General features: G+C 38.8%; 1 protein-coding gene across 1 annotated transcript in view; it reads right to left on the bottom strand.

Moving 5' to 3' along the window:
• ZFYVE9 (zinc finger FYVE-type containing 9) overlaps positions 1 to 23,697 on the bottom strand; it is a 56,342-nt gene that overhangs the window by 17,197 nt on the left and 15,448 nt on the right. The window contains exons 2-10 of the mRNA XM_032696189.1: positions 23,432 to 23,536; positions 18,743 to 18,847; positions 15,905 to 17,982; positions 11,002 to 11,101; positions 7,348 to 7,524; positions 6,873 to 7,042; positions 6,038 to 6,161; positions 4,197 to 4,319; positions 3,121 to 3,276 (exon numbers count right to left, since the gene is read on the bottom strand). Of these exons, the coding sequence (XP_032552080.1) occupies positions 3,121 to 3,276; positions 4,197 to 4,319; positions 6,038 to 6,161; positions 6,873 to 7,042; positions 7,348 to 7,524; positions 11,002 to 11,101; positions 15,905 to 17,982; positions 18,743 to 18,812 (2,998 nt within the window). The 5' untranslated portion in view covers positions 18,813 to 18,847; positions 23,432 to 23,536. The remainder of the gene's footprint in view (positions 1 to 3,120; positions 3,277 to 4,196; positions 4,320 to 6,037; positions 6,162 to 6,872; positions 7,043 to 7,347; positions 7,525 to 11,001; positions 11,102 to 15,904; positions 17,983 to 18,742; positions 18,848 to 23,431; positions 23,537 to 23,697) is intronic.

Here is a 23,697-nt window from a genome sequence, read left to right as displayed (position 1 = left end):
TGGTATTGGCATCCAGTCTCAGGGAAGGCTTAGGGAAGTCAGCCCACATCTGTCCAGCCTCATTCCACCGTCACCAGGAACAGCCAAGAACTGCCAAGTACCAACACTGTGCCGGCATCCTGAAAACCCCAAGCATCCCAGTTCTGCAGCAAGAGATCCAAAGCAGTATTTACCCGTGAACAACCCTGCCACATGGATTTTCTTCAAGAGCAAATGAGCACATTTCCTTTGGAGAAGGAACACAAACCCAGTCCCTGTCACATCAAGAGTCACAAAGAGCCACAGAAGAGACAAGACCACGACTGTACCTTGACGGCACAACACATCTGTAGCAGATGCCAGCACTGAGAAAAAATCATGTGAAACTCCACATTCAAAGTTCTGACCATGCTGAGCATCTTTTTATTGAAACACATCAGCAAGTAATTCGGAAAGAACTTACTCCTGTTGGCAAAGGCCATAATGTTTCACTTACTATCAGTGAGTAGCTGCTGCCAGTATCCAAAACTTTTTCAGGCTAGTCTGTGGCAGTCCTCCAAACATGACTCACACACCTTATTTGATGTTTGATTTTGTATCCCTCCTTTCACATAACAGTAGCAGGGGTGTATTACTCACTCAGTTAACCTTTTCTCTGTTCAGAACATCTACATTTTGGGCCTTTTTATAGCTCTGTTCTGCATTAGTTACCACCATATTTAATTAAAACCAGGCTGGGTGAAAAATACACAAACTGTGTCTGGGATAGATCCACCCTCACACAGAATATCCCCAAACCCAGGGTGACCACAAAGCCATTTCATGCAGTTGCCAGATTTACATTTTCACTCCAGAAGTAACAGTAGCATTGATTGTATTCCACCAAAGAGCTGATGCACTAGGGCAGATCTGGCAGCGCTGTATTAACACATCCAACTGCCTCAAAGTACCCATTCAGAGGGACAGAAGTTCTCATTTTTCCATTCATTGTCAGGCTTATAGCCAACAGACAAGGATAATCATGGGATTACTACCACAACAGTACAACTACTACAGCCACAACAGAAATCATTAGCTTCCAATTTCAAAACAAGAGAAGCAACACAGTAGGGAGCTGGATGACAGAGGGGACAGAGGAAAACTAAAGTGATGAAAAGTGAGCAGCAACTAATACTTGCCTTAACTGACAACTTTAGTTTCTTATAATTCACATGCACACAACCTATAGCGAAAAATGCCATTTTTCCTTCAAAATCTCTCTGTTGTTCTACAGTTAGAAAGTCCTATACTCAGAGCACAGCTTAATGTTGGGGACTTCCCACAACAAAACTAATGAAGGCTCAGGGCGGTGCAGCCTTTTTATTTTTAAGAAAATGTTTTAAAAAGACAATTTTTACTAAAGGGAACAAATAAAAAACACCACAGAATTTATTTAAGTTTCCTGATGACATGACAAATGTAAGCCAATCCATTATGTAATGAAAAATGAAAAGGTGAGGCAGAGAGTTTTAAGTAGCCTCTAACTTCTAATAGGAATTCTCATTTGCTCTAAATGTCCATCATCTCATCCTAGGAAAGGTGCAGGACCTCTGAAATGAACAGCTTGGAATGAACAGCTCCATCTACAACAGCAGGAAAACTGCTAAACACTTCCAAGGGATTACAGAGACCAAACTGAAACCCTGTAGCATCCCATCCTGTCTCTCTGCCTGGATAAAGTTCAAAAAAGCCCGAGTTACAAATATGCTGATACATACTTCTCCCTCTCAAACAACCCATGCCTTGGAAAGAAAAAAGGATCAATATTGGGAGAGCATTCCAAAGTGCTATGGGAGCTCACCCAGGTGCCATGATCTACAAAACCTGGAGGCAATTCTATTGCAACTGAAGGTATCTACTTGTACTTTATGTCTGAAATACAACACAGAGCAAATCCTACCACAAGAAAACACAAAGTGGAATTCTTAAACAGTGACATTTGTGTTCTGATTAAGAATTGTACAATAGTAAGCAGCTCTTTGCACCAGTAGAATTGTAGAATATCAAATTACTACCACTACAGTACTAAAAGAAGAATTCCAAATACATTATGTAGGAGTTATAAATTATGTATTTCTGTAGTGTAATTATACAGAACTTCATAGCAATATACACACCAAGCTGGATTTCTATCTGCAATATACATATATATATATATATATATACTTATATACACATGCTTGCAATTTTTCATATCTATCTCTCTCTGAATAACATAATCAGAAGATAAAGAATGGCAAATGAATTGAGGTTTGGAAAGGTAGCTGTTTGCAGTGTACACAAGATCCATTATCACATGTGATAATAATACATTCTGAACCTGGCAACTTCTCTGAACAAGCTGACCTTTGTTGTATCAAGACATTTTAGGAAACAAAGATCATTATTTTATTAAACTACTGGATTCAGTCACTCCAAAGGCATTGCAAATTATAAGCAGAACCCTTTATAAAGGTATTTTCAGCACATAACCTTAATGTGATCCAATTTCATCTCTGGAAAACTAGCTTATTTTCCAATCAGTGGAACCAAACACTTGCATTTTTCCTTATGCAATGATTTGAATTCTAAAGTCTAACAACAGCTAGAAGTGGAAGCCTGTTTACTTAGCAAATGTAAAATGTGCAAAGGTTTACATAAAAATCTTGCAATTGAGGTATGAAAATTCAAAATTCAGGGATAATGTCTACAATGCCCTGCAATTCCAGGCACACACATACAGATATATTTGTATTACTTTATAATATAAATAGTATCCCCATAATGTGGCAACAGAGACAGGTACTGTGGGAATCAAACTTCTGAACTACCTAGTCTGGGGATATTGAACATAGTATCCACAAGAATTCTCAAAACTTTATTCCTGACTGGAAGATCTTTGGAGCAGCTCCCCAGCTTACCAGCAGCTCATTAATACCTTTGTTTGGTGAGATGATGATAACACTGGGTACTAGCAAACAATAAGAACTTATCTCCCTATCAGCTTCAATCCTTATTCTCTTTTTATACCCTTGTATACAAAACCAGCCGTTTGCTGTGACAGAAATGCACCTGAGCCAGTATGACCCAATCCAAACCACCTTTAACAGCGAGCACTCCTACCTGCTAAGGCATCCCGGTAAAGCTGCACAAAGTGGTTGAAGATATCCTTGGGCAAACACTTCTCATCAGGCAAACACTGCAGGAGGATGACGATCTCCGACTGCCCCACCGCGTGCATGCCTTTGGTAGTGAAACACCAGCACTTCCTGTTCACATCTGCACGGACAAAACAGGGCTCAGGAGAGCGGAATTTCAAAGCACAGCCCCAAATTTCACTGCAGGAAGACAGCTCTTGCAAGAGGCAGTTTTACAGCAAGTATTGTTGTGTTATCGGTCACACGGATAAAATTACATCCTAAATCTGCTACCGTGCAAGAAAAGTACGCCCAAGACAAAGGCAGCTCCATAATTCCCAGTTTACAGCTAAGGAAGAGCCAGAGCATTACAGCTCCCTGTGAGATCTTGGGATTAACAGCACAGAGCAGACTTTTAGCAGTTTCTGTATTCAAATTAAAGGACAGGATTGAAGTGTGAATGAAGGGGCCTGGGAAGAGGCCAGGCTGTTGGCTGTGCATACCATGATCCTGACAGCTACACCAGCTTCCAACAGTGATATCTCTCTTAGGATGGAGAGCTGAATGTCAGGTCTTTTCATGAGACCTCACTGTGCTGTTCTGCTTCACATGAATGTCAGTAAAGACACATGCTCTAAGCTTCACAGTTCATTTACTGAGAATTAAGTTATTTCAATAAAACCTCTATTATGTATTACATTTTTATACATATGTAAAACACTGTACTGCGATCTAAGAGATGCTGAAAGGCTTGTAAACATCTTAATTTATTAAGTTATAAAACACCCTGCCCTACCAAGCTGGACAGGAGACATAGCTCTCCAAAGCTGGAGGCTCTATTAGTCTAGTTTATATTTGCCACACAAAATGATCTGCACTGATGTCTAAATCACAGAAAAGAGCCTTTTGTCATTTAACTTCATATGGCTCAGTACAAACTTGTCAATGTGTACACATTTTCAGAGACTATCCTACCAAATAAAAATGCTGCTGTTCCTACTAATAATATATACAACATTTCCCCTCCCATAGACCAAACCTTATTTAATAATAAAAACTTACAATTTACTATTTTTACCATGGACAGCAAATTAGCATTTAAAACAAATACTAGAGGGTCAGGGCCACCATCCTCCAGCTGCTGCATGACAGAGATCTGAGAAGGTCTCTCTTCTACAGCATAGTCTGTGAAAGAAAAACACACAATGAAATCCTTAACTTACTGGTACAGACTCCACATTATAATCAGACAACCCCAATTCTGATGCTTTTTAGTCTTTTGACCTTTTAAATAAACACTTATTTAAGTATTGCTGGCTTGACTGATTGTTTCCTAGGCTGCTATTTTCAAACTTTAGTAGCACTTATGTAATAACCTCTGTATACCCTTTAGAAAGGTGCAGCTTGTTTCACAAATCATTATTTTTTGGTATCAACTGAAGGAAAAAATTGAAATCAAATTGGGAAATGTGTCACGGTGTCAACTGAAATCCCAAATGACAAAGAAGTTAAAATTGTTATTTATGGCACAGTAGAGCAGAAGGGCATCAATCCTGGACTACAAACACCAAACACCAACACATGGTCTATCCCTGTGTCAGGTGGCTCACACTTTCTGTGCATTACCTACAACAAAGGTAACAAAGAGGGGAACACTACATGAAACAGCATTTTTTATAATCATGGAAGGTCTGAAGCCAGTGTAAAATGGATCCCAACGTGAAACTCCAAAGATGTCTGTAGTGTGCTCTATGATTAGACTCAGATGATTAGCAAATTAAAATTTTTCATCCCTGTGATTATAATCTACTCAGCATTAAACTTTAACAAAAAACAGCTGCACTGACTAAAACAGATTTTGAAAGAAATGTATAACCTTCCCAGCTAAAATTATCTAGAAAGAAAGGTAATTTTGCTTTCCAATATGAAAAATTATTTTTCTATTTTTAATACAATTATAATATGGGAAGTAAAATACTGCTAAGAAAATTCAGTATGTGACAGCACAGGAAACAACAGCAACTAAGTATACAAAATACAATTTATGTGAGGGTATTTATATGAAAGCTGAAAAGCATATTGTAGTTTCACTCATTTTTTTGTGGAGGAGACTGAACAATCAGGCATCCATATGAACAGCTAACACAGGAGGGAACAGATTGTTTTGAAATTAAATGCTGCTCACATTTTGGTTCTGACACTATTCTGCAATAAAAGGTTACTTCCAGCTTAACATTAGAAATGCACAGTGTCAGCAAAATATTTAATAGGAATAAAAAAAAACAGAGATGAAAAAATAAGTTAATTCCAGGAATGTATTAAAGGATGTCATGAATCAGACTGTGGAAAGCAATTTCAGATAAACAAATACACATTTTTTTCATCTTTTAAAAATTAGTTTTTAATTTTCTTAAGCCTCCTCCATTTGGATATTCTGGGAGGGGACATCACAATGACTAAAAGCTTCACTGTGGGCCAGGATGTGCAATAGTGTTGTTGATACAGTGCTCAGGGATGCCTCAGACAGAGCTGATGTTCCAACAGCATTTCAGAGAAGGGAACATGAATATTCATAGGACTAATTAAAATCTATCTCTGTGTGAAACATTCCCCACAGTCCGATTAGTGAAGAAATTAGCACATATTTCTGGACTGAAGTTAATTCTTTTTGCTTTGTGTTTTATTTCTTACAGGAATTTCACTGCAAGGTGAGGTTCTTCCCAGAGGCTCACAGGGACCAATGGTGCAAATGAGCGTCCCAAAATTTACCCAGGAGTACTTAGTGAGAATTTCCTCAAATACTCAGCATATTGCCAGCATCTTATTTTTAAAACAAACACAGTAAGCATTAGGTTAATTGCAACTGGTAAGCATAAAAGCCAGCTGCCAAATGATACCCTCACCTCCTTTTACTCCAGTGGAGATGAGAATTGGAGGAAGCCCATCTTCAGGAATTAGATTCATTGCACTGCCAACAGGACTGCCAACCTGAGTTATATTTCCCGAGAATACAGAGGCATTATCAGTCTACAAGAAGGAAACAACAAGGAAGGACAACATTACAAAAGCAATAATGATAAAACTGGAAGAGCTGGCTGACTAGATTACTACAGATGTAGGTGAAGGAGTCTGTGTCTGCTGGAGAACCAGCAACACCAAGTAATTTGGCTCTTTAACAATAGATGATCATGTGATGACTCCTATATGTGAACTACTACTGAAAAGTCTGCTTAGACAGAGACTGCAGCTCCCTTCTTTATCTTCACAAAATCTGTATGTACCTATCAAAACTTTTTGTGGAGTCTCAAGTCCACTCACATGGGGTATGGTGGACTTCACATTGTTACACTATATCTGCACTTGCCTGCATACATCATTTTATGACAAGCAGAGCGTTCTTCTGATTCATGCTATGACACTTACTGTTTCAAACTCCTTACTGACCATGACACACCTCTTGGAAAACATGTATTACACAAATGTCCTTCACACACAGGCTGTACAGCCAAACACTTGGAAGCCACACAGACAACAAACACTGGTCAGTGCTCTGCCCCATAAAAGCTCATTTCAGTTCCAAACACACGGTCTTTTAAGCACTCTGCAAACATTAAAATAAGGAGGACACTTGCAGTACAACAAACTAAGACAAGCCTCAGCAGACTTCCTTGCTCATATACTGTTCATGGCCAAGGTAAGGAGGTATTTTGAGTGGTGAACAGCGTAAGGCTCCCTTACTTCTGCTGATAAAGAGTTGTTGGCCATGGGCTTTGATGGATCATGTGACACTGCCAAGGTTCCTGTGGAAGTTGTCCCAGCCACTGTCAGTTTTGCTGCATCAGCAACTTCTCCATTGGGTAATATCCCATCAGCAAACCAAACACGCCTTTGTTCTCTAGGCTGAGCCACTGGGGAGAATGTAAGAGAAACAGGATTTAAGATCTCACAGCAACATTAGCTGGAAAATTTTAGTACAGAAGTAGAAACGTGGACTTCAAGGGACTTAAGACATCACCTAGTGCATTCCCTATGGCAGCACCATGTATAAACACAACTGCTGAGAACAATTTACTTGTCCTTAAAGACCTGATGTCTCTGCTGACTGCAGGAATATCACAACTGCCATTAGCTAGAGTATTTGGAATGGATGAAGGGCAGATATTTTCCAAATTCTTGCTGCAGGTGAACTGAAAATAAAAAGAAGTCCTCTTACCTTCTGCTCCAGGATGCTTTAGAACTCCCACAGGTACCATGACAGTGGGAGGCGGAGAGCTCAGGGCGCCCGAGGCCTGAGCCTGCTGCAAAGGAGGGATAGTAGAACAGTATTCAGCAGGATTGTTAGGGTTAGGGCTCTGGCTTGAGGCACTCATCATGTTCTCCCAGGCTTGAGCTAAAGCAAACAGAGAACAGGAACCATGAACACAGAGGAAGGTGTCTAACAGTCCAAAACACTGGGTTAAGTTCCCAGCTGCAGTTGGTGTGGACCCTGCCACCTTCCCTTCATGTGAAAGCCCAGGAGACTGTAACTGAGGAAAAAAAACCATATCAGGAGGAGAAACAGCACTGCCCCTGTGCAATAAAACTATCAGTTCATACAGAAATATTTTCTGAAAATTATAACAATACACTTTTACTTGAGTGGTGCTTAGTTCCTCATGCTGCATTTTCTTTCTTCTTCAAAGATTCTACTGAAAACACTCAATGTATACATAAATATATACGTATATCAAACTGCATGGACAGACACACAGTCCTATCACAAATGTTTCATAACCCACAGAACACTTGAGCACATCTATCTTTTGTATATGATAGAAAGCATCTTGCATTTCTTTTTATATAGGGCACATCAGCACAGTTTATCCTTAACTGTAAAAAAACTCCTTATGCTCCTAATTTGGAAGGCTTGACTTGAGCCTTAATTCAATTGACCAAAGAATAACACATAAAACTTCTTTGCCAAAAATATCCATCACAGGGAAATCTCCAAACATCCAAAATAGTGACAGACTGTATCTCCACAGTACTACTGCTTTTTTCACTTGTAAGGAAAGCAGGGTACCAGAAAATTCAGATGTGTGCTTGCACCTTCAACCATATTAGTATGTTACAAATGAACACATTCTTCGAATCAGGCATAAATATCGTGCCACCTAAGGTCTCAGAGCATGTCCTTCTTTGGGTTCCTTGGACTATGAATTGTTAGAAAACCAAGGTGAAAATAAAAAGACCAAAAAAACCCAAACAGAACCCAACAGAACACAAATTCTCCTTCTTCCCCCCATCAACCTGCAAAACCAAGAGTGAAATGGTATTGAAATTCCATTTGAGAAAGCTAATTAAAGTGAAGCACTTTTTAAACAGCAATTCTGTGTCATTTAGAGTCCTGAAAGAAGAAAGTGTTAGAACTGCACAAAGTTACATCTCTAGGACTGTTTTATTAGAAAAGTCATAGCATGGTAACAGAACTTTTTTAAAGCCTTCTTTAAATCAAGCGAAGTGCCAAGTCAGCATAGGTACCAATTGAAAACAGAGTAACAATAGCACTGGAAACTGATGGAACACAGTCTGGCCATGGAAAAGTGCCAGAAAACACAGAACCCTCCCCCCTACACCCAGTGAAACACAAACCAGGTACTGAGCAACCAAATGAAACCAAGAATTGCTTTTAAAGGGCGATTCCCACCCCGGTTCCAAGACTGGGCAAATGTTAATGCTCACCTGCTGCATTGAGTGGGGCAAAACCCCCAAAACCTGTACTGACAAAAAAACTGCATGGAGCAGGAGGGCTTGGAGACCACGAGGCTACAGGTTAACTAACCAGTAACCCAGAGCATCCCCACAAGCCCTGCAGCAGGGACAGAAGAGAGGCAGCTGGGCCCAGCCCACTGGGGCAGGCAGCAGTCCCTGGAATGACCCAGGCAGGGGTGTCACTGCTCCCTGCCATCAATGTGCATCCGTCTTTTGCCAGGTGTATTTGTAATTCCCTGTTCTTGTACTCCTTGAAATGTGTTCATTTCTCCAGCTCAAAATTTAACATAACATTTTAGCACCCCTTCAACATCATTACTGGGACTCAGTTTTAATTTCTAGATATTACAACCTACAGTTCCCTGTCACCTTACTTATTTGGCCTACAGTAAAAAATTATTAATAATTAAAACCTACCACTGCACACTGATTAATTTTTAATATGTTTGAAACATTTAATATTTTTGGAATTTTTTTAAATGATTCCTGTTTAATAACAGAAACTGTCTACTAATTTCGAATTTTCATCTCAAGATGAAACACTCAGTTACTTTCAACCAAACCTGCATAAGACTGAACTTTTTTGGAGAAAAAATAAAGCCATGAGCTTCTAAGGTTAGTGTTTTAGTCTAGATGTTCAACAAATTAACAGATGTTTCTGAAAGCTGCAGACCAAATAATCCACTACCCAGTAAGAGGTAAAGATACTGTCAAAATTATCTTGTCTGAATGCTGACACAAACCAGAATTTTCCTAACTAATTTTTGGTTAAAATTACAGCAGCAATCTTTGACAAAAGTCTCCAAAGTTTAACTAATCATTTGCAGCAGAGGAGATTCTGTGAAAACTGTTCAGTAATTATCAGGATAGTTTGTTATCCTAACGGCTAAAAGTTTGCATTTAGAGCCTGAATTTGTCTGATTTCTTATTCTACCTATGACATGTTAGAGTGCACCTGTCAGACCTTCATCTACCACTGAATTAACTTCTGTCAGCAAGTCTCAGTTATCCAATATATATTTATACCTTGAGACCAAGCCACCCATTCACCTTCCCATTAATAAACCCAAGATGAAGTGCCTGGAATTTCTCACAAGGAGACAGGTTATCTCATGATTTAAACACTCACATGGGTCCTCTCTCAACCTCATCCAATTTTTCAGCCTTCTCAATTCAAACCATAAAACCTGAATGCTGACTCTTCCAGCAGCAGCTGTCTCAGTGTCATGGACATAAGTCAACTGGACAGATAATCACCCACCTACCCAGTGATATCTGCCAGCACAGGAAGGTCTGGAAATTCTCACAGGCCTCAGAGAGAAGAACACTCTGGTTTTGCCCATATTAACACCACAGCTCTACAGTGTTAATACAATTAAGGACAACATACAAAATACATTCCAGAGCCCTTTGGTTAAAAACAAACTGAGTCTTTCCTTACTCCAAGCAGAGGTAACAGAACTTTTTGTTTGTTCTACACGTCAACTTCAGAGCTACTGGTGACCTCTCTCCTGTGTCCCATGCTCACACCAGGCTTTCAGCCACAGCACCACCCTGGGTTTGACAGTGCCCAAAGCAACAATCCAAACTCAGCTGTCCACATTCGTGGACCCATTTTTAGACCAGTCTTCCCACTGCAGTACCACAGAGTTAAGGAGAAAGAAGAGCTGGATTAATTTGTGGATAAATACTACCTTCCCAATCTCCTATAGAGCATCATCTAGAGGAGGCACAACTGCATTACTCTCCTCTTTGGCATTCCAATTTCATAGGTTATCTACTCAGGCAGCAAAGGCCACAGAGTAGGCTTCTGAATTAAGAAAACAAAACAAAAAAAGCCCTAAATCACAGTTTTTAGAATCCTGGTAGAACATTCACAAACAAAAGCTTTCAAACTCACTGTAACCTTACCAGTTTTTGCCTTCTGTCAACCATATTTAGTTTAGAAATCTCCACTCTCCACAGGGATTCCACGCTGGCCTCCCAGGGGCCTTTTTGTTTGAGAATACTTACCCATACAAATAAAGTGTTTTGATTTTTTTTTTTTTAAATAGCATCACTGCAGCTCCACACAAAGCCAGTGAAGTGCCACATCTTGTATTCTCTTTCCACTTACCATTCATGAGCACTGAGTGGCAGATCACACACACTCTGGCTTCCTTTCGGTCCATGTACAGCAGTTTGCACTTCAGGCTGCAGCAGGCAGCACAAAACACCTGGAACCAAGGGAAAACAACTGAAGTGTGGTGCAAAAACAGGGAGAAACTGATGGATTTGGACAACAGAATATCTGCAGAATATAGAGGTAAATTATGGGTATTTTCCCACTAAAGCCACAGTGACCAATACTTGCCAACGTGCCTGTGCCACTAATCTTGATGCAGCAGTATTTTGTGGAAAACAGAAATTCACGTTGTCCTGAGACTGCACTGGGGTGTTTTTAAAATGTTTGGTGTAAATGACAATGGGTAATAAATACCCCCTACATTACAGTCCCTCACAGAATTAACTTCAGTCATAGAACACAAGTACTTTCTAGAATCAAATACATATCAATGCACAAGTTTTCCATATATATAAGACTGCTATGGCACAGGTTAATTCAAACAGATCATTTTTCTTTGCAGCAGCACAATTCATCTCTATAAGCAACTCTAATTGTTTTATCTCTTCATATATAACAAGTTGTTCCTCAGCTGAGACTTTGAACAGTGAAGTATCAAAATGTTTTAAGTGTTCAACATACAAACCAAGACATTTAAGGAAGCTGAATGACAGTATTGCAAGAAAATTTTGCTCCATCTATCTAAAAAAAAGCTCATATTGACATGGTTACAAACACTACAACTTCACAACACTGGAGAGAAGTCAGGAACTGCATTTTACACTGGCTGCTCAGGGGGCAGTGGATGCCCCAGGAGGACAATGTGCTGTGGAGATGCAGGTGCAGAGCTGGTGCTTCTCACCTGAACCAGCCCTAATAACTCTTCAGTCCTGGGCAGGGAACAGGCTTGAGGCTTCCTCCAGACAAGCAAAACCACAAAACATGAGCATGGCTCGTGCACCAAAACACACGCATGCAGAGATAATCCTACAGCAGCAACTGCATTCTTATAATCTTGCAGAACTGACAAGTCAGGTGCCCTAATGATTTCTTATTTGTTTGAAATAATAATATTTTCTTTATTTAAAAAGAAACTATTTCCTCAGGGTTATTGTTCAGGTGATGTGAAGATACTGATGAACATCCATTTCATGCAGAAAGGTGATGTCAAACCCAGGAAATCTAGAAACAGAAGCAGTTACCTAACAAATGACTTCACACAGCAAGAGAGAATTTCAAATTTTAATTATAGGTGGGTATTATCTCTGCAATCCACTGTGCATTACTATGATCTGTAATGCTTTCTAAATCAAATTACTCCATCACTTCAGCAAAATTATTTCTGTAATACAGACAAGAAACTACACAGAATTCTCATATATAAATATGTGTAAGCCTAATTAAATTTCAACCAAGTTAAAGATCACACCAAATTACAACTACTTTGCAGCCTGTTATTTGCAGTCTTTTAGTGGAAAATATTTAAAATAAGCAAATCTAAGTTCTGAGCTCACCATGAGCGCTGAAAATCCAATGTGAAGAAGGAGCTCACCCTGCCTAACTACAACCAATTTAAATGTTTCCTAATTATGTCAAGTGAAACATTTCAAAACCAAGATATGAGTAAGTATACACTGGCATTTCCATGCAAAAATAAAACCCACCTCTTCACATATGTAAAAACCTTTTTTAAAAAAAAAGCAAATGTACTTTGAAAACCTGATTTCTGCATTTACACCTTAACCCAATTTACAAGCATTCTAGGGAATATTAATAACAACATCACAGCATATTTTAGAGACATTTGACATCATTTCAGTTCTCTGGGCAAAACTGCCAGTCAAAAGTTCATTCAGTATTGAACATGGAAAAATCAATGTCTTCAACCATAAATGAAGGACCGACACAAATTAACATCTAATTTAGGACCCTTTATCAAACAACATGTTGTGCATTCAGCAAAGCTCCCAAATGTAATGATCTAAACATTAAAAGAGAAAATAGAAACAGTGACAGGACACCCCCTCTAAGGCTGCACCCTCTGTAAGGCTGCATCAGCCTTTAAGAGCAGTAATGCAGAGAACACAATCCACTGACAAGTCAGACTTGTTATTATAATCCTCAAGTCATTATCTCAGCATATCATGCTATAAAAAAATAACAGCAGTGTCAAAGCAGAATTTGATGTTACTAGGGTTTTCAGGTTCACTGGGAGTTGTTAAAGCATTAGTTGCTAGGGGAATTGGTGGGTCTTTTTATATTTTAGTGGGAAAATATAGTTTTGGTTGCCAGTAAAAAAGATTGCATACAAATTTTCTGGTTTTCCTATCAAGGATTATCATTTCATCTGACAACATAAAGTACATAAATATATATAATTTGTATATAAAATTATATATAAATACATATCATTTATGAATGTGTTCACACAAATTCTTCAGGTTCTTAATTCAAAATTTACTGTAAGTGTATTACTTCCTACCAATCCCATGAGGCTCATATCTTCCATTAACTTTGCAATTATTATCCTGAAATTAAAAATCGAGACAGACTTCCCAGGTGCCACTCAACTATTTTTAAATGCAATGTTCATTCCCAAATGAAACAGGTACATTCACCCCTACTATAGTAATCTGCCACAATGCTGAGAAAGCTTAAAAAGAATCTGCTGTGCTAAAGCTTGTGTTCAAAATATTGAGACCTGTGACTTCTCCTAGAAACAAATAATTGAAGAGTTGAAGACAATGCCTCCCCAGTTCTTTAGGGGAGACTCAGACACTTGAGAACAGGTATTTATTTCTCCAGCCACTGCAGCCACATCCATCAGAGCTTGCCTGTCAAAGCCTTTGGGCTCTCTCTGCCCAGAACCCTTAGAGGAATGAAGGATGTGAAGCAATTTGCAGTAAGTGCTAAGTATTATTTGACTTACACTGATTCTCAGCATTTATTAAGCAGTGCTTTCTGCCACATCTTTTGGCTGCACTTGTGCAAATTTGGCCCAGACAAACATTAGCTAACCAAGGCTTCTAAAAACAATCCATTCTGAGGATTATTCTAACACTGATACCACTATGTGACTTTTCACAGCTCAGAAACAGAGCAGAGGGACCTTTTCTTTTATCCATTCCCCACATGTAATCCAAAACAACACCGGTTGTTCTTCTCAAGGTTTGTCAGAATAATGTAAAAAAAAAAAAAAAGAAAAAGAAAAAACCCCACTCTGCTCTAGCATTGCAGTTTTTATCTATTTTTTATAGATATTTTCATTTTCTGCACATTCATTTGTGCATTCCAAGGTTTCATTACAGTCATTACAAAGAAGCAATTAAATCCAAGCAATGAACTTGTTTAAAACACAAAAATAATTAGAAAACATTACTGTAAATGAAAATTGAAGTCATATTTGTTAAACTCAAAAAAACCAAAACCAGAAGAACGGCCTAAATAACTGACAGTATAAGTTAATATATCAAAGCTAAAATGATGGACATTCTCCCTTACAGATTCTTCTTAACTGAAACGAGAAGAACAAGGAGGCCTCTACACAAAAGGCAGACATGTGCTTTATATGATGTTTATTGATCACCTGTGGTGACTGGCTCCACATCAGGACTTCACTGCAACCAACCTGCAACAGGATGGGCAGAACCACCTGGAAGTCCTGGACCAGTGCACAAGGAAAGTCTGCTTAGGTTTCAGAAGTGTCCTGGGAAAGACTGTTCAGCATATCTCAAAATCAAATTTGAAGAAAACCTGCTGGTGTTGCAGTGAGAGACGGAAGGCTGTGCATTCTGATTACACAGGGACAGAAGGGATACATACATATTCCATTACAGAGGAGCAAGCCTGGGCTTTCTGCTTCCAGAAACAGCTGGCATGAGGATTTGAGCTTTCCTCATAGATGTGCTCCTTTGAGGTCCTTTATTCACATCATTCTGCTTCCCTGCACTCTTCTGGTAGCAAAAATTATCACCCAGAGCAATCAGGAGGTCTTTCAATCAACTTCAGAAACCTTTGAGTAAGGCCTAAATGAACCAAAGCTATCTTTACTCTAGTTCTTACTTTTAGTATTTCTTTTTAAAATACTCATTAATACCTACTTGACAAGAATGTTAGTTTACTGCTTTTGAATCATCATTTTTTCCCTAACTTCTTACTTATGCCACTGACATGTATTTCAGTAAAAAGATATTTGGAAATACTTTACAAGTTAATCATTTACCATAAACTCATCACATAAGAATTTGTGTTTACATAGATGGCACCCAGATAAAAGTTTAAAAACCCCCTTGATACTAAAATATTTCTTACACAACAAAAAGTGATACAGAAATTATGTTTTAGTTGCCTTCATTACAAAATTTCTCACCATGTGCACACATATCTGGTTACAGATGATTTACTGGGTTTTTTCCAGGAGTGAATGTATGTTTCAAAACATGTAAATATTATTTTAAGAAGTGTAAGCAATATGAGAAAAGTTAGGAAAGAAGACTGAAAAGAACAAAGTTGATCAGCCATTCCAGCAGGAATGCCTGCAATTCAACAGCACACTTTCAGTCCAAAGCAGGATGCTTCAGTATCTTTAATGGGGTTATTGATGCAGTAATTTCTGTAAACTAGTTTCCTGCACTTTGCCATTTTATAAGAGTTCAACATAAACCCAATGATGATGATTATTGCAACCAATACACTGCTCATACAGGCTAATAACAATCAGTTTTTCTTTATTGGAACCCTAAATAGATCAGAGCTTAGAAACTCTTTTTTTCCCTTCACTCAAACATGGATTTTTAGGAAGAGATGTCACAAGTAACTATAGCCAGTGGCTTAGAAAGCCCTCTGATCTGATGTTGTGCAGTATCAGGAAAAAAACCCAACAGTGTTTTGAGCTACTCACAAAATCTGAACTTACCTTCCCACAAGCTCTGCAATGGTGCCTTCTTTTGGTGAATGTAAATCTGGCCTCACATTTCATACAGTTTGGTGCTTGAGAATCTGGAACCCACACTGGAGCCACCTCACCCAAAGTCGTAAAAGGTTTTCTGGTTGGAGCTCCAAACTGACCAGCTCTGAGATCATTATCTGGACTATCTGGGGCTACTGCAAGGCACGAACTATTAGAGACTCCAGATTCATACTCATCCAAATGTTCCCCATTAGTACCAGTACCAGAGGCATTTGAAGATGTTTCACCAGGAAACGTGTCTGCTGTATCCCCTAACTGTGTCTTACCAAAGACATTTTTGTTTTTACTATTACCTCCACAATTTGGGGGAATAAGATCATTTTGTAAGTGGTCCGACAATGGCTTCGGAATCTGCAGTTTCAGATTTGTAGGCTGTTTAGGTCTTGCACCACCAAAAGGAACACTGATATATTGCAGATTAGTCACTGGTTTTGGTGAAGTTTGCCCTTGCATGGATGAAACCTGACTGCAAAGATTATGTAAATAATTTTTCTTTATGTGGTCACCAGTGCTGTTTAAAATAAGACCACTCCCTTCTGTGGTCTCATTTCCTCTCTGTTCATAAACATTAGTGTAACATTCTGACTTGCTCTCCTCAATCTCCTTTTCCTCTGTTACCGAGTCTTCCTTGGAGGGTAAAGTCTTTGGAACATGAGCAACAACTGGGTTCTGCATTCCATAGGAATCACAACCATTAGACAGAGAGCTTGCTGCTGATGTAGCCATCACATCAGAGAGACTGGGCCCTTCAAGCTCGTCTATACCAGTCCCCTTTAAGTCTATGCCTGCCTCCATTGCCCCATCTCCACCTTCTTTGCTATTACCACATGCATCATCAGGCTGTTTGGTCTGCAAAAGTCTTTCATTCTCTCCTAGAGTTTGCTTATTGTTCATCTCATTCAACTTTGTCAGTTCCCAATTAGTCATCTCCTGAGATTCAGGGTAACATTCTGCCATGCCGAGCAATTTCGTTGTGCCGAGGTTTTTATCACATTCAATGACTTCGCTTTCAGTGGCACAAACATCCTCAGGGCCAAACTGCTCTGCAACACATTCCTTGTGATTGCCACTTCCAGCCACATTAGGCTGACAGGTTTCAGCGAGCCCAGACAGGCGAGACTGTAACTGCTGGGTTGTTTCCTGTTCTACAGTTAAGCTTCCATTACTGGAACCAGGAGAAGAGTTTTTAGCTTCTAGATCCGTTCTCTGAGGAATGGCTTTACTAGTAAAATTTTCAACTGATACACAGTTTTCTTGCATTTTAACAGTAGCATCAACTGGTGTCTGTAAGAGAGTCACTGCATTGATCCCTGCAGTTGTAGCTTCTGAAAACAGCGAATCCTTACTCATATTAAAATCATCCTTTAATCGAGAGGAGGGGCATGCGATGCTCAGGCTTTCAGATGAAGCATTAACCAAAGGACTTGCAGAGTCATCTTCAGTGCATGGCCTGTTTACTTGCTTTTCAGTATCTGTATCCTTTTCCGTGGATCCATTTACAGTAACACTCAACTGGTCACTCTGTCGGTTCTCATTATCCAGTGTAAAGCCAATAGTGTCCATTAGGGACTCACTGTTGTAATTTTCACAATCCAGCAAATCTCCACTCTGTAGTGTTCTGTCACAGTTGTGCATGACTGCCACCACTAGCACATTTTTCTCCTCTGGCAAGCAAGCTGTATTCCCACATTTCTTTTCCCCTGTTTCCACAGTGTGACACTGATCATCACGATTACTGTTTCTTTTAATCAACTGATCGTCTGCTGCTGCCTGATCATCAATCCACATGGCTGTGGTCTCTGGGCTTATGCTAAAATCCTTCCCATTAGCACAGTGATCCCCTCCTCCTGTTGGTGTAGTCGCTGAATGGGACAAGGAGAAAGCCTTTACTCTCTGCTGACATTCATTAGGAGTTGTAGCTTCATTCACGTTGGCCACGGTCGGGTTGAACGACAGGCGGCGAGAAGGCGGATCTAGGATCTGATTCCACTTTGCACCCAGCAGGGTAGGTGAGACAGCGGCATCTGGAAAAGGGTTTCAGTAAGAGAACTTACTGTCCTGCTGAAGCTACAGGTTCTATTAATTCTGTTGCATTAGAATGCCCCAAATATAAATGCAGAGGTGTTCAAATACGGGCACAATAATAAAACGCGTCTGCCATAACCAACATTTTTGGATCAACCATTAGCAGTGTAATTGCATAATGTTTCCGGAACTCAGGAATTCAGAGCTACATCAATTAGTATCAGGTTGAATTTGCAACTTTAAAGTACTGATTAATATACTTTAGACAACTAGAAGTGCCTAGAAAGACTCTCACCCCCATAAAATGTTCAACTTCCTTGACAGCACAGAATTAGCAATTAGACTAAGCAAAAAATTGAATGCTTCAAGGATAACTTTCATTATATGATTTATGTGATCTAATAAAACACTTCTGCAAAAGAAGCTTAAAATAAGTTTTGCCTGATTTGTTTAAAATAAATGATTTAAATATTGCTACTGAGATTAAGCTTCACAAAACCTTTCTTTAAAAGTGTACAGAACATTTGCTATTAAAAGAGTGAGAGATTTTACAAAAGTAAACAAGATTAATGGAAACAGAAGAGAATACTAAGAAACACTGAAGGCATACCATGCAAAATTAACAGATGTTTTTTGCAAGTTCTGAGATTAATTTGCAACTCAAAACTAAAAAGGGTGTCACAGATCTCTGCCTCTTCAATACTGCTCTCTGTAGAATACATCTGATGTGCATCTACAATCTTGTTCAAAATGACTCACCTTCATTTTGCTCAAATTCATCTAAAACCTTATCGAGGTTATATGCCTCTGCTTGGAAATAGTTCTCCATTTGTCAGGGAACGACCACCAGATCCTTGTCTGAACCTGCCAGAGAACAAATTACAATCAGATACTTAACCTTCAGTCAAGCAGTGTTCCACTACCCAGCATCCTGATTTAAGGGGAAAAGTCCTTTGGAAATCAAATTTTACATACGCTACATACATAAATCAAAAGTATTTTCCAGGAATAAAAATTATTTGTGTGCTTAAACTTGCTTGATTCAGATCAACAACCTCCCCAAACTTGCTCTGGATTTTATTACCTCCAGTCTCTCACATTAATGTGTCTGGCCATCAGAATCACCATAATGGTAAGAGCAAAACTGCTCTGACACCAGTCAGAAAAAGCCAGTCTAGAGAACCAGAAAGGCCAACCAACAATCTGAAGACCCGACTTTCAGTTCTGTGCTACCACCAATTAGCTCATGTGGCTTTGAACAAGTAGTTTAAACTCCCTGTGCTTCTGATTTTTTAATGTATACTAGTCTAGCAGTATTCTGTGTCACTCCTCAATTCCCAGAGATGCTTCAAAGATTCACAGTTGTAAAAGTTGGTAAGGGACTTAATGGGTGTTACTTGAATTGTGCTGGCTCTTAAAATGTCTGCTTTAATAATCCTTGTTTCCCTGAAAGGCAGGCACTGGAAATCTAGAAAAATGCACACAAGTAAATAGTGTCATCAAAACATCATGCTCTCAGGCTACAGAGGAAGATGACAAGGGAGAAATGAAAAAAAAAAAACAACAAAATAAAATCAAAAACTCAACCCTAAATCATTACATAACTTTCTATCTTTACACAATAAATAACATTTTGCCCTAACAGTAGGAATATGGACTTCTTTCTTCCAAAGCCTTGTAACAAGATGACATCCAGATTCAATTTTTCCAAACATTCACTACCAGCAAAGACATTTTCCCTGGGAAATGTGTGCCATAACCTATATACCACAGAGAGACCTTGATTTGATCTGTTCTCTGAACATCACCCAAAACAACCTTATTCTCTTCAGAGTTGGTTTTCACTGTTGTGAAATAAGGCAGTGGAGGGGGAGAGGGTGAGAACCTTGTTTTGCAGTATGGAGCAGTGTTAGACCCGACAGCTTAATTAAAAACCTGCTCTCTTACAGCACAGATACAACAGACACAACAAACAGCAGAGAAGTTTCCAGTTTAAAGCAATACTTCACCATCTCCACCAGAGCACCTGGATTTGAGGAAAACATCAACCACCTGTATTTGCATTACTACAGCATTGAATGTGGTTTTGTATTTGTTATGGGCAACAGCTATAATTAGGTTACTGGTACAAAGTTGTGCATCAAAATATCACAAAATGCAGACTTCAAGTTTTTATGGTTGACTTCAAATTTGATAGATGGTTGTTTCAAAGGGTGATCATGATACAACATAAATACATTGCTATTTAATATAATCAGACTAAACCATGTTATAATCAGATTAAATCACATTTTAAAGATATATACGAGTTAATTTTAAAGTAAACCAGTCTAATAGTAACTTAGAAATTGCAAAAAAGCATCAACAGAAAAAAGATCATTTTGCAAAAAAATTCAGAGATAAACCAGATTTGTCAGCTTACAAACTCCCAGATTTGTCCTCTGATCTGGGATTTTAGATAACTCCTGCAGGTAAAATAGATGCATGCCCATATCATTTACATGATGCACAGGAAAAGCTGGCCACCTTGATCACAGGCTGCATTTCAGAAGTCTCAAAAAGACTGTTTTGTACAAAATACCATATAATTTCACATCAATTTATAACGTATTTCATTTACATTATAATAACATTCCTGCCTAGCAAACAATTGATGAAGACATGAATAATTATTCCTAGGCAATGTCCTACCACTGAGGTCAGTGATATGAAGAGTATTTGTCAGTGAAGCACTGCAGGATTGAAAAACGTCACACAAAATTTTTGTGTTTGTGAGTTCCAGCTCAACAGAGAAAAGACCTTTTATATCACCATTGTTATTTCACTTACTGATGTACTAGGATATATGGAGAACCTTTTATTTTTAAACTCACAGTCACTAAGCTGACAGCCACACTAAATGAGATCTCATTGTCTGCACAAGGAGGTATTGCTCAGAAAAGGTCAGCTGCAAATCTTCAGGTCTAACATCTAAAATTATTATCATTATATTAAAGAACACAACAATCCCAGAAGCTTTTCTAGAAATTTCTGTCCAAGGGCAAAACACACTGCCAAAGCCACACAAGTCCTTAATGCCCTCTGTCTGACAGAAAAGGAGGACGAGTCCTTGTGTTCGAACAGATCCCAGCGACGTTTCCTGATTATACATTGTCAGCAACTCATTTTTTTGCCAGTTGAAGATCTAATGCTTCAGCTCTCCACAGCCAGCAACTCAAGATCAAAACACAAAATAAAATGCTCTAACACAGCATGCTGTAATAATTAGGTAGCTGTTTTCCCTGTGGTTTATAATTTAATTTTATTTTGAATATTTTTGTGAAATATCTAACATAAAGAAAAAGAAGCATATTCCTTTACAAGTCTTTTGAAACTTTTGACTGCAACCCACAGGTGCCACTATAAAGATTTCTGGATTATTCTAGTCCCAAAGTTCCTCTTAGTACAAAGGTTGGAATGACATTTTTAAAAGATCCTTAATAGTTGTATAAGTTGTACTCTTTAGTATTGCTCATCTATTCTAAGTCATAGCATGGAGAGAAGCTCAGGAGCAAACACACAACTCAAAGGGAGAATAAAACTAAGAGTAAATCAGGAAGAAATTTCAGCGGCAATTGTAGCTGCAAGCTGCTAAAAAGGAGACACTTCCTAAGTTAGTATATATTGGGATGAACAACATGAAGGAGAGGATATTGTGCCAGTGCAAGGAGGAGGAGACATAAACCCCCAATGAGTGAAAAGCATAAAATGGTTTTTCAAAAATACAGTCCTCCATGCAAAGATTTGGCAGAACAGACTAACTACAGGCAAAAAAAACCCATTAAATATTAAAGTTATATATTTTAACTGTGTGTACAAAAAAAGATTAATACAATGGTACCATCCACTGGTATAGTCAGTCCAGAACCCAAGACCACTTGTTACCCATTGCAGAATTATCTTCTGTCTTCCAGGGCAAAAAGCAGATTAAAACATGCAGCCTGTCAGATTAGATTATTTTCAAGCTCCCGCTGGATCACAGATCATGCATAATTCAGAAACTCTGTGTTTTACTTATCAATTTCTTCATACAACAGCATGGGCTTATCACCACCTTCTTTCCTAAAACTTAAGTATTTATGTTTTATGAAGTTTACATGCTCTACTGTCCCCTGATGTCTAAGTACAAAGGTGCATGTCCCAGAATATCTGTGTCATATGTACACAGAATCACCACCCTCATCACCACTGCACTCAGACATAAGGCAAACTTCAGCTGAATAGTGGGGAGGGAAAGAGATAGAAATAAAGGACAGAAAAACCTTCCTTAAAGCTTTTTCTGAACAGGTTTGACCTTGGAGACTGCCTCTCAAGCCAGCTCAGATATCCCACATGCCAGCTCCTTCTTGGGGAATGAGCTGTACCAAGAGACTGGCCTTGTGTTGCACCTGCAAAGCAGCAAGACTCGGACTTGTTTTGGTCTCTGTGATAAGGAATTATGTAACCCATGATGTTCCACACTGCACATCCTAAATTACCCATGGGATTTTTTTACCACAGGAACTGACAGCCTTAAGCCTTTCAAATTGTCTTCAACAGTGGACAACCAGCACACAATTATATTAAAACTCTATAATAAAAATGCACCGAAGGAAATAATACCAACATACAACTATGAGCCTCACAGCAAAGGCCTAAAAATCAGAGAGTGTGTACAGAAGCGGAATAAAATCTCGGGATTTTCTATCATGCTGTCCTGTGGAATCTACTCTTGCAATATGAAACTGTGAACCTACATGTTTCAGTAATCTCTTACTAAACAAAATGCTCAAATAGTTTATTACAGTCCTCACCAACAGTATACATGAAAAGCTCCTAAGATGGAAGTCACAAGGGATATGATCAAACGGAAAACAAACATTGCTTTTTCTTCCTGATAAAAATCAGATACCCAGAAAATGTCATTTTCCCACAGCATGACCACATGGAACTACAGATCAACTGGGCAAACTAATTTATTAGGTCTGGTACTCCTGAAGACTTCCTTCAACCCCAAGAAACAATAGTTAAGTCCAAACATTGTTCCAGCTCCCTTTGGTGATCTGTGTATTACCTGCCCTTGCAGGGAAGCAGCCAAGCACCTTTGCTGTGAAGAACAGTTTGTTCAGAGTCCAGGAATAGCTGTATTTTTAACTGATGAGATCTGTCTACAGCACAGGCTGAGCAAGAAGACTTTGCTCACCTCTCCCAAACAAAATAAGACACAACCTTTGTGCTAAAACAAGGCAATTACTCTCAGTAAAAAACAAAATAACAAAATGTTAAAACTACTCCATCATCTTCTTATAAGAGATACATCCATAAATAAATTCTATTTACATAAACATATATCCATAAGAATACATAACCCCCCATGTATTTCAGGTACATAATGAAGCATTATATTCTAAAGCAGAATTTGCCTCTTACCTTTTTCTCTTACACATATGTCAGGAAACAAATGCCCCCGTGCCTCCTCATGGTGACTGCAGCACAACCAGCCAGCTCTGCTGAATCGGGGTGTTCTACTTGATCCTAGAAAGAAAATACAAACATGTATTTTATGATTGGTAATTCCACCACAAAACATGCTTTTTTCAACACATGTCTGCAGCCAGCACAGGCACATTTGCCAAATGCTGCAAGTTTCCAAGGATCTGGATTAGGTTTGCAGCTTTAAATTCAGGGATCTGTGC

The sequence above is a fragment of the Chiroxiphia lanceolata genome, chromosome 9, assembly GCF_009829145.1.
Source record: "Chiroxiphia lanceolata isolate bChiLan1 chromosome 9, bChiLan1.pri, whole genome shotgun sequence".
In the NCBI taxonomy this organism is placed as follows: domain Eukaryota; kingdom Metazoa; phylum Chordata; class Aves; order Passeriformes; family Pipridae; genus Chiroxiphia; species Chiroxiphia lanceolata.
This window is presented reverse-complemented; position numbering and strand designations above follow the sequence as displayed.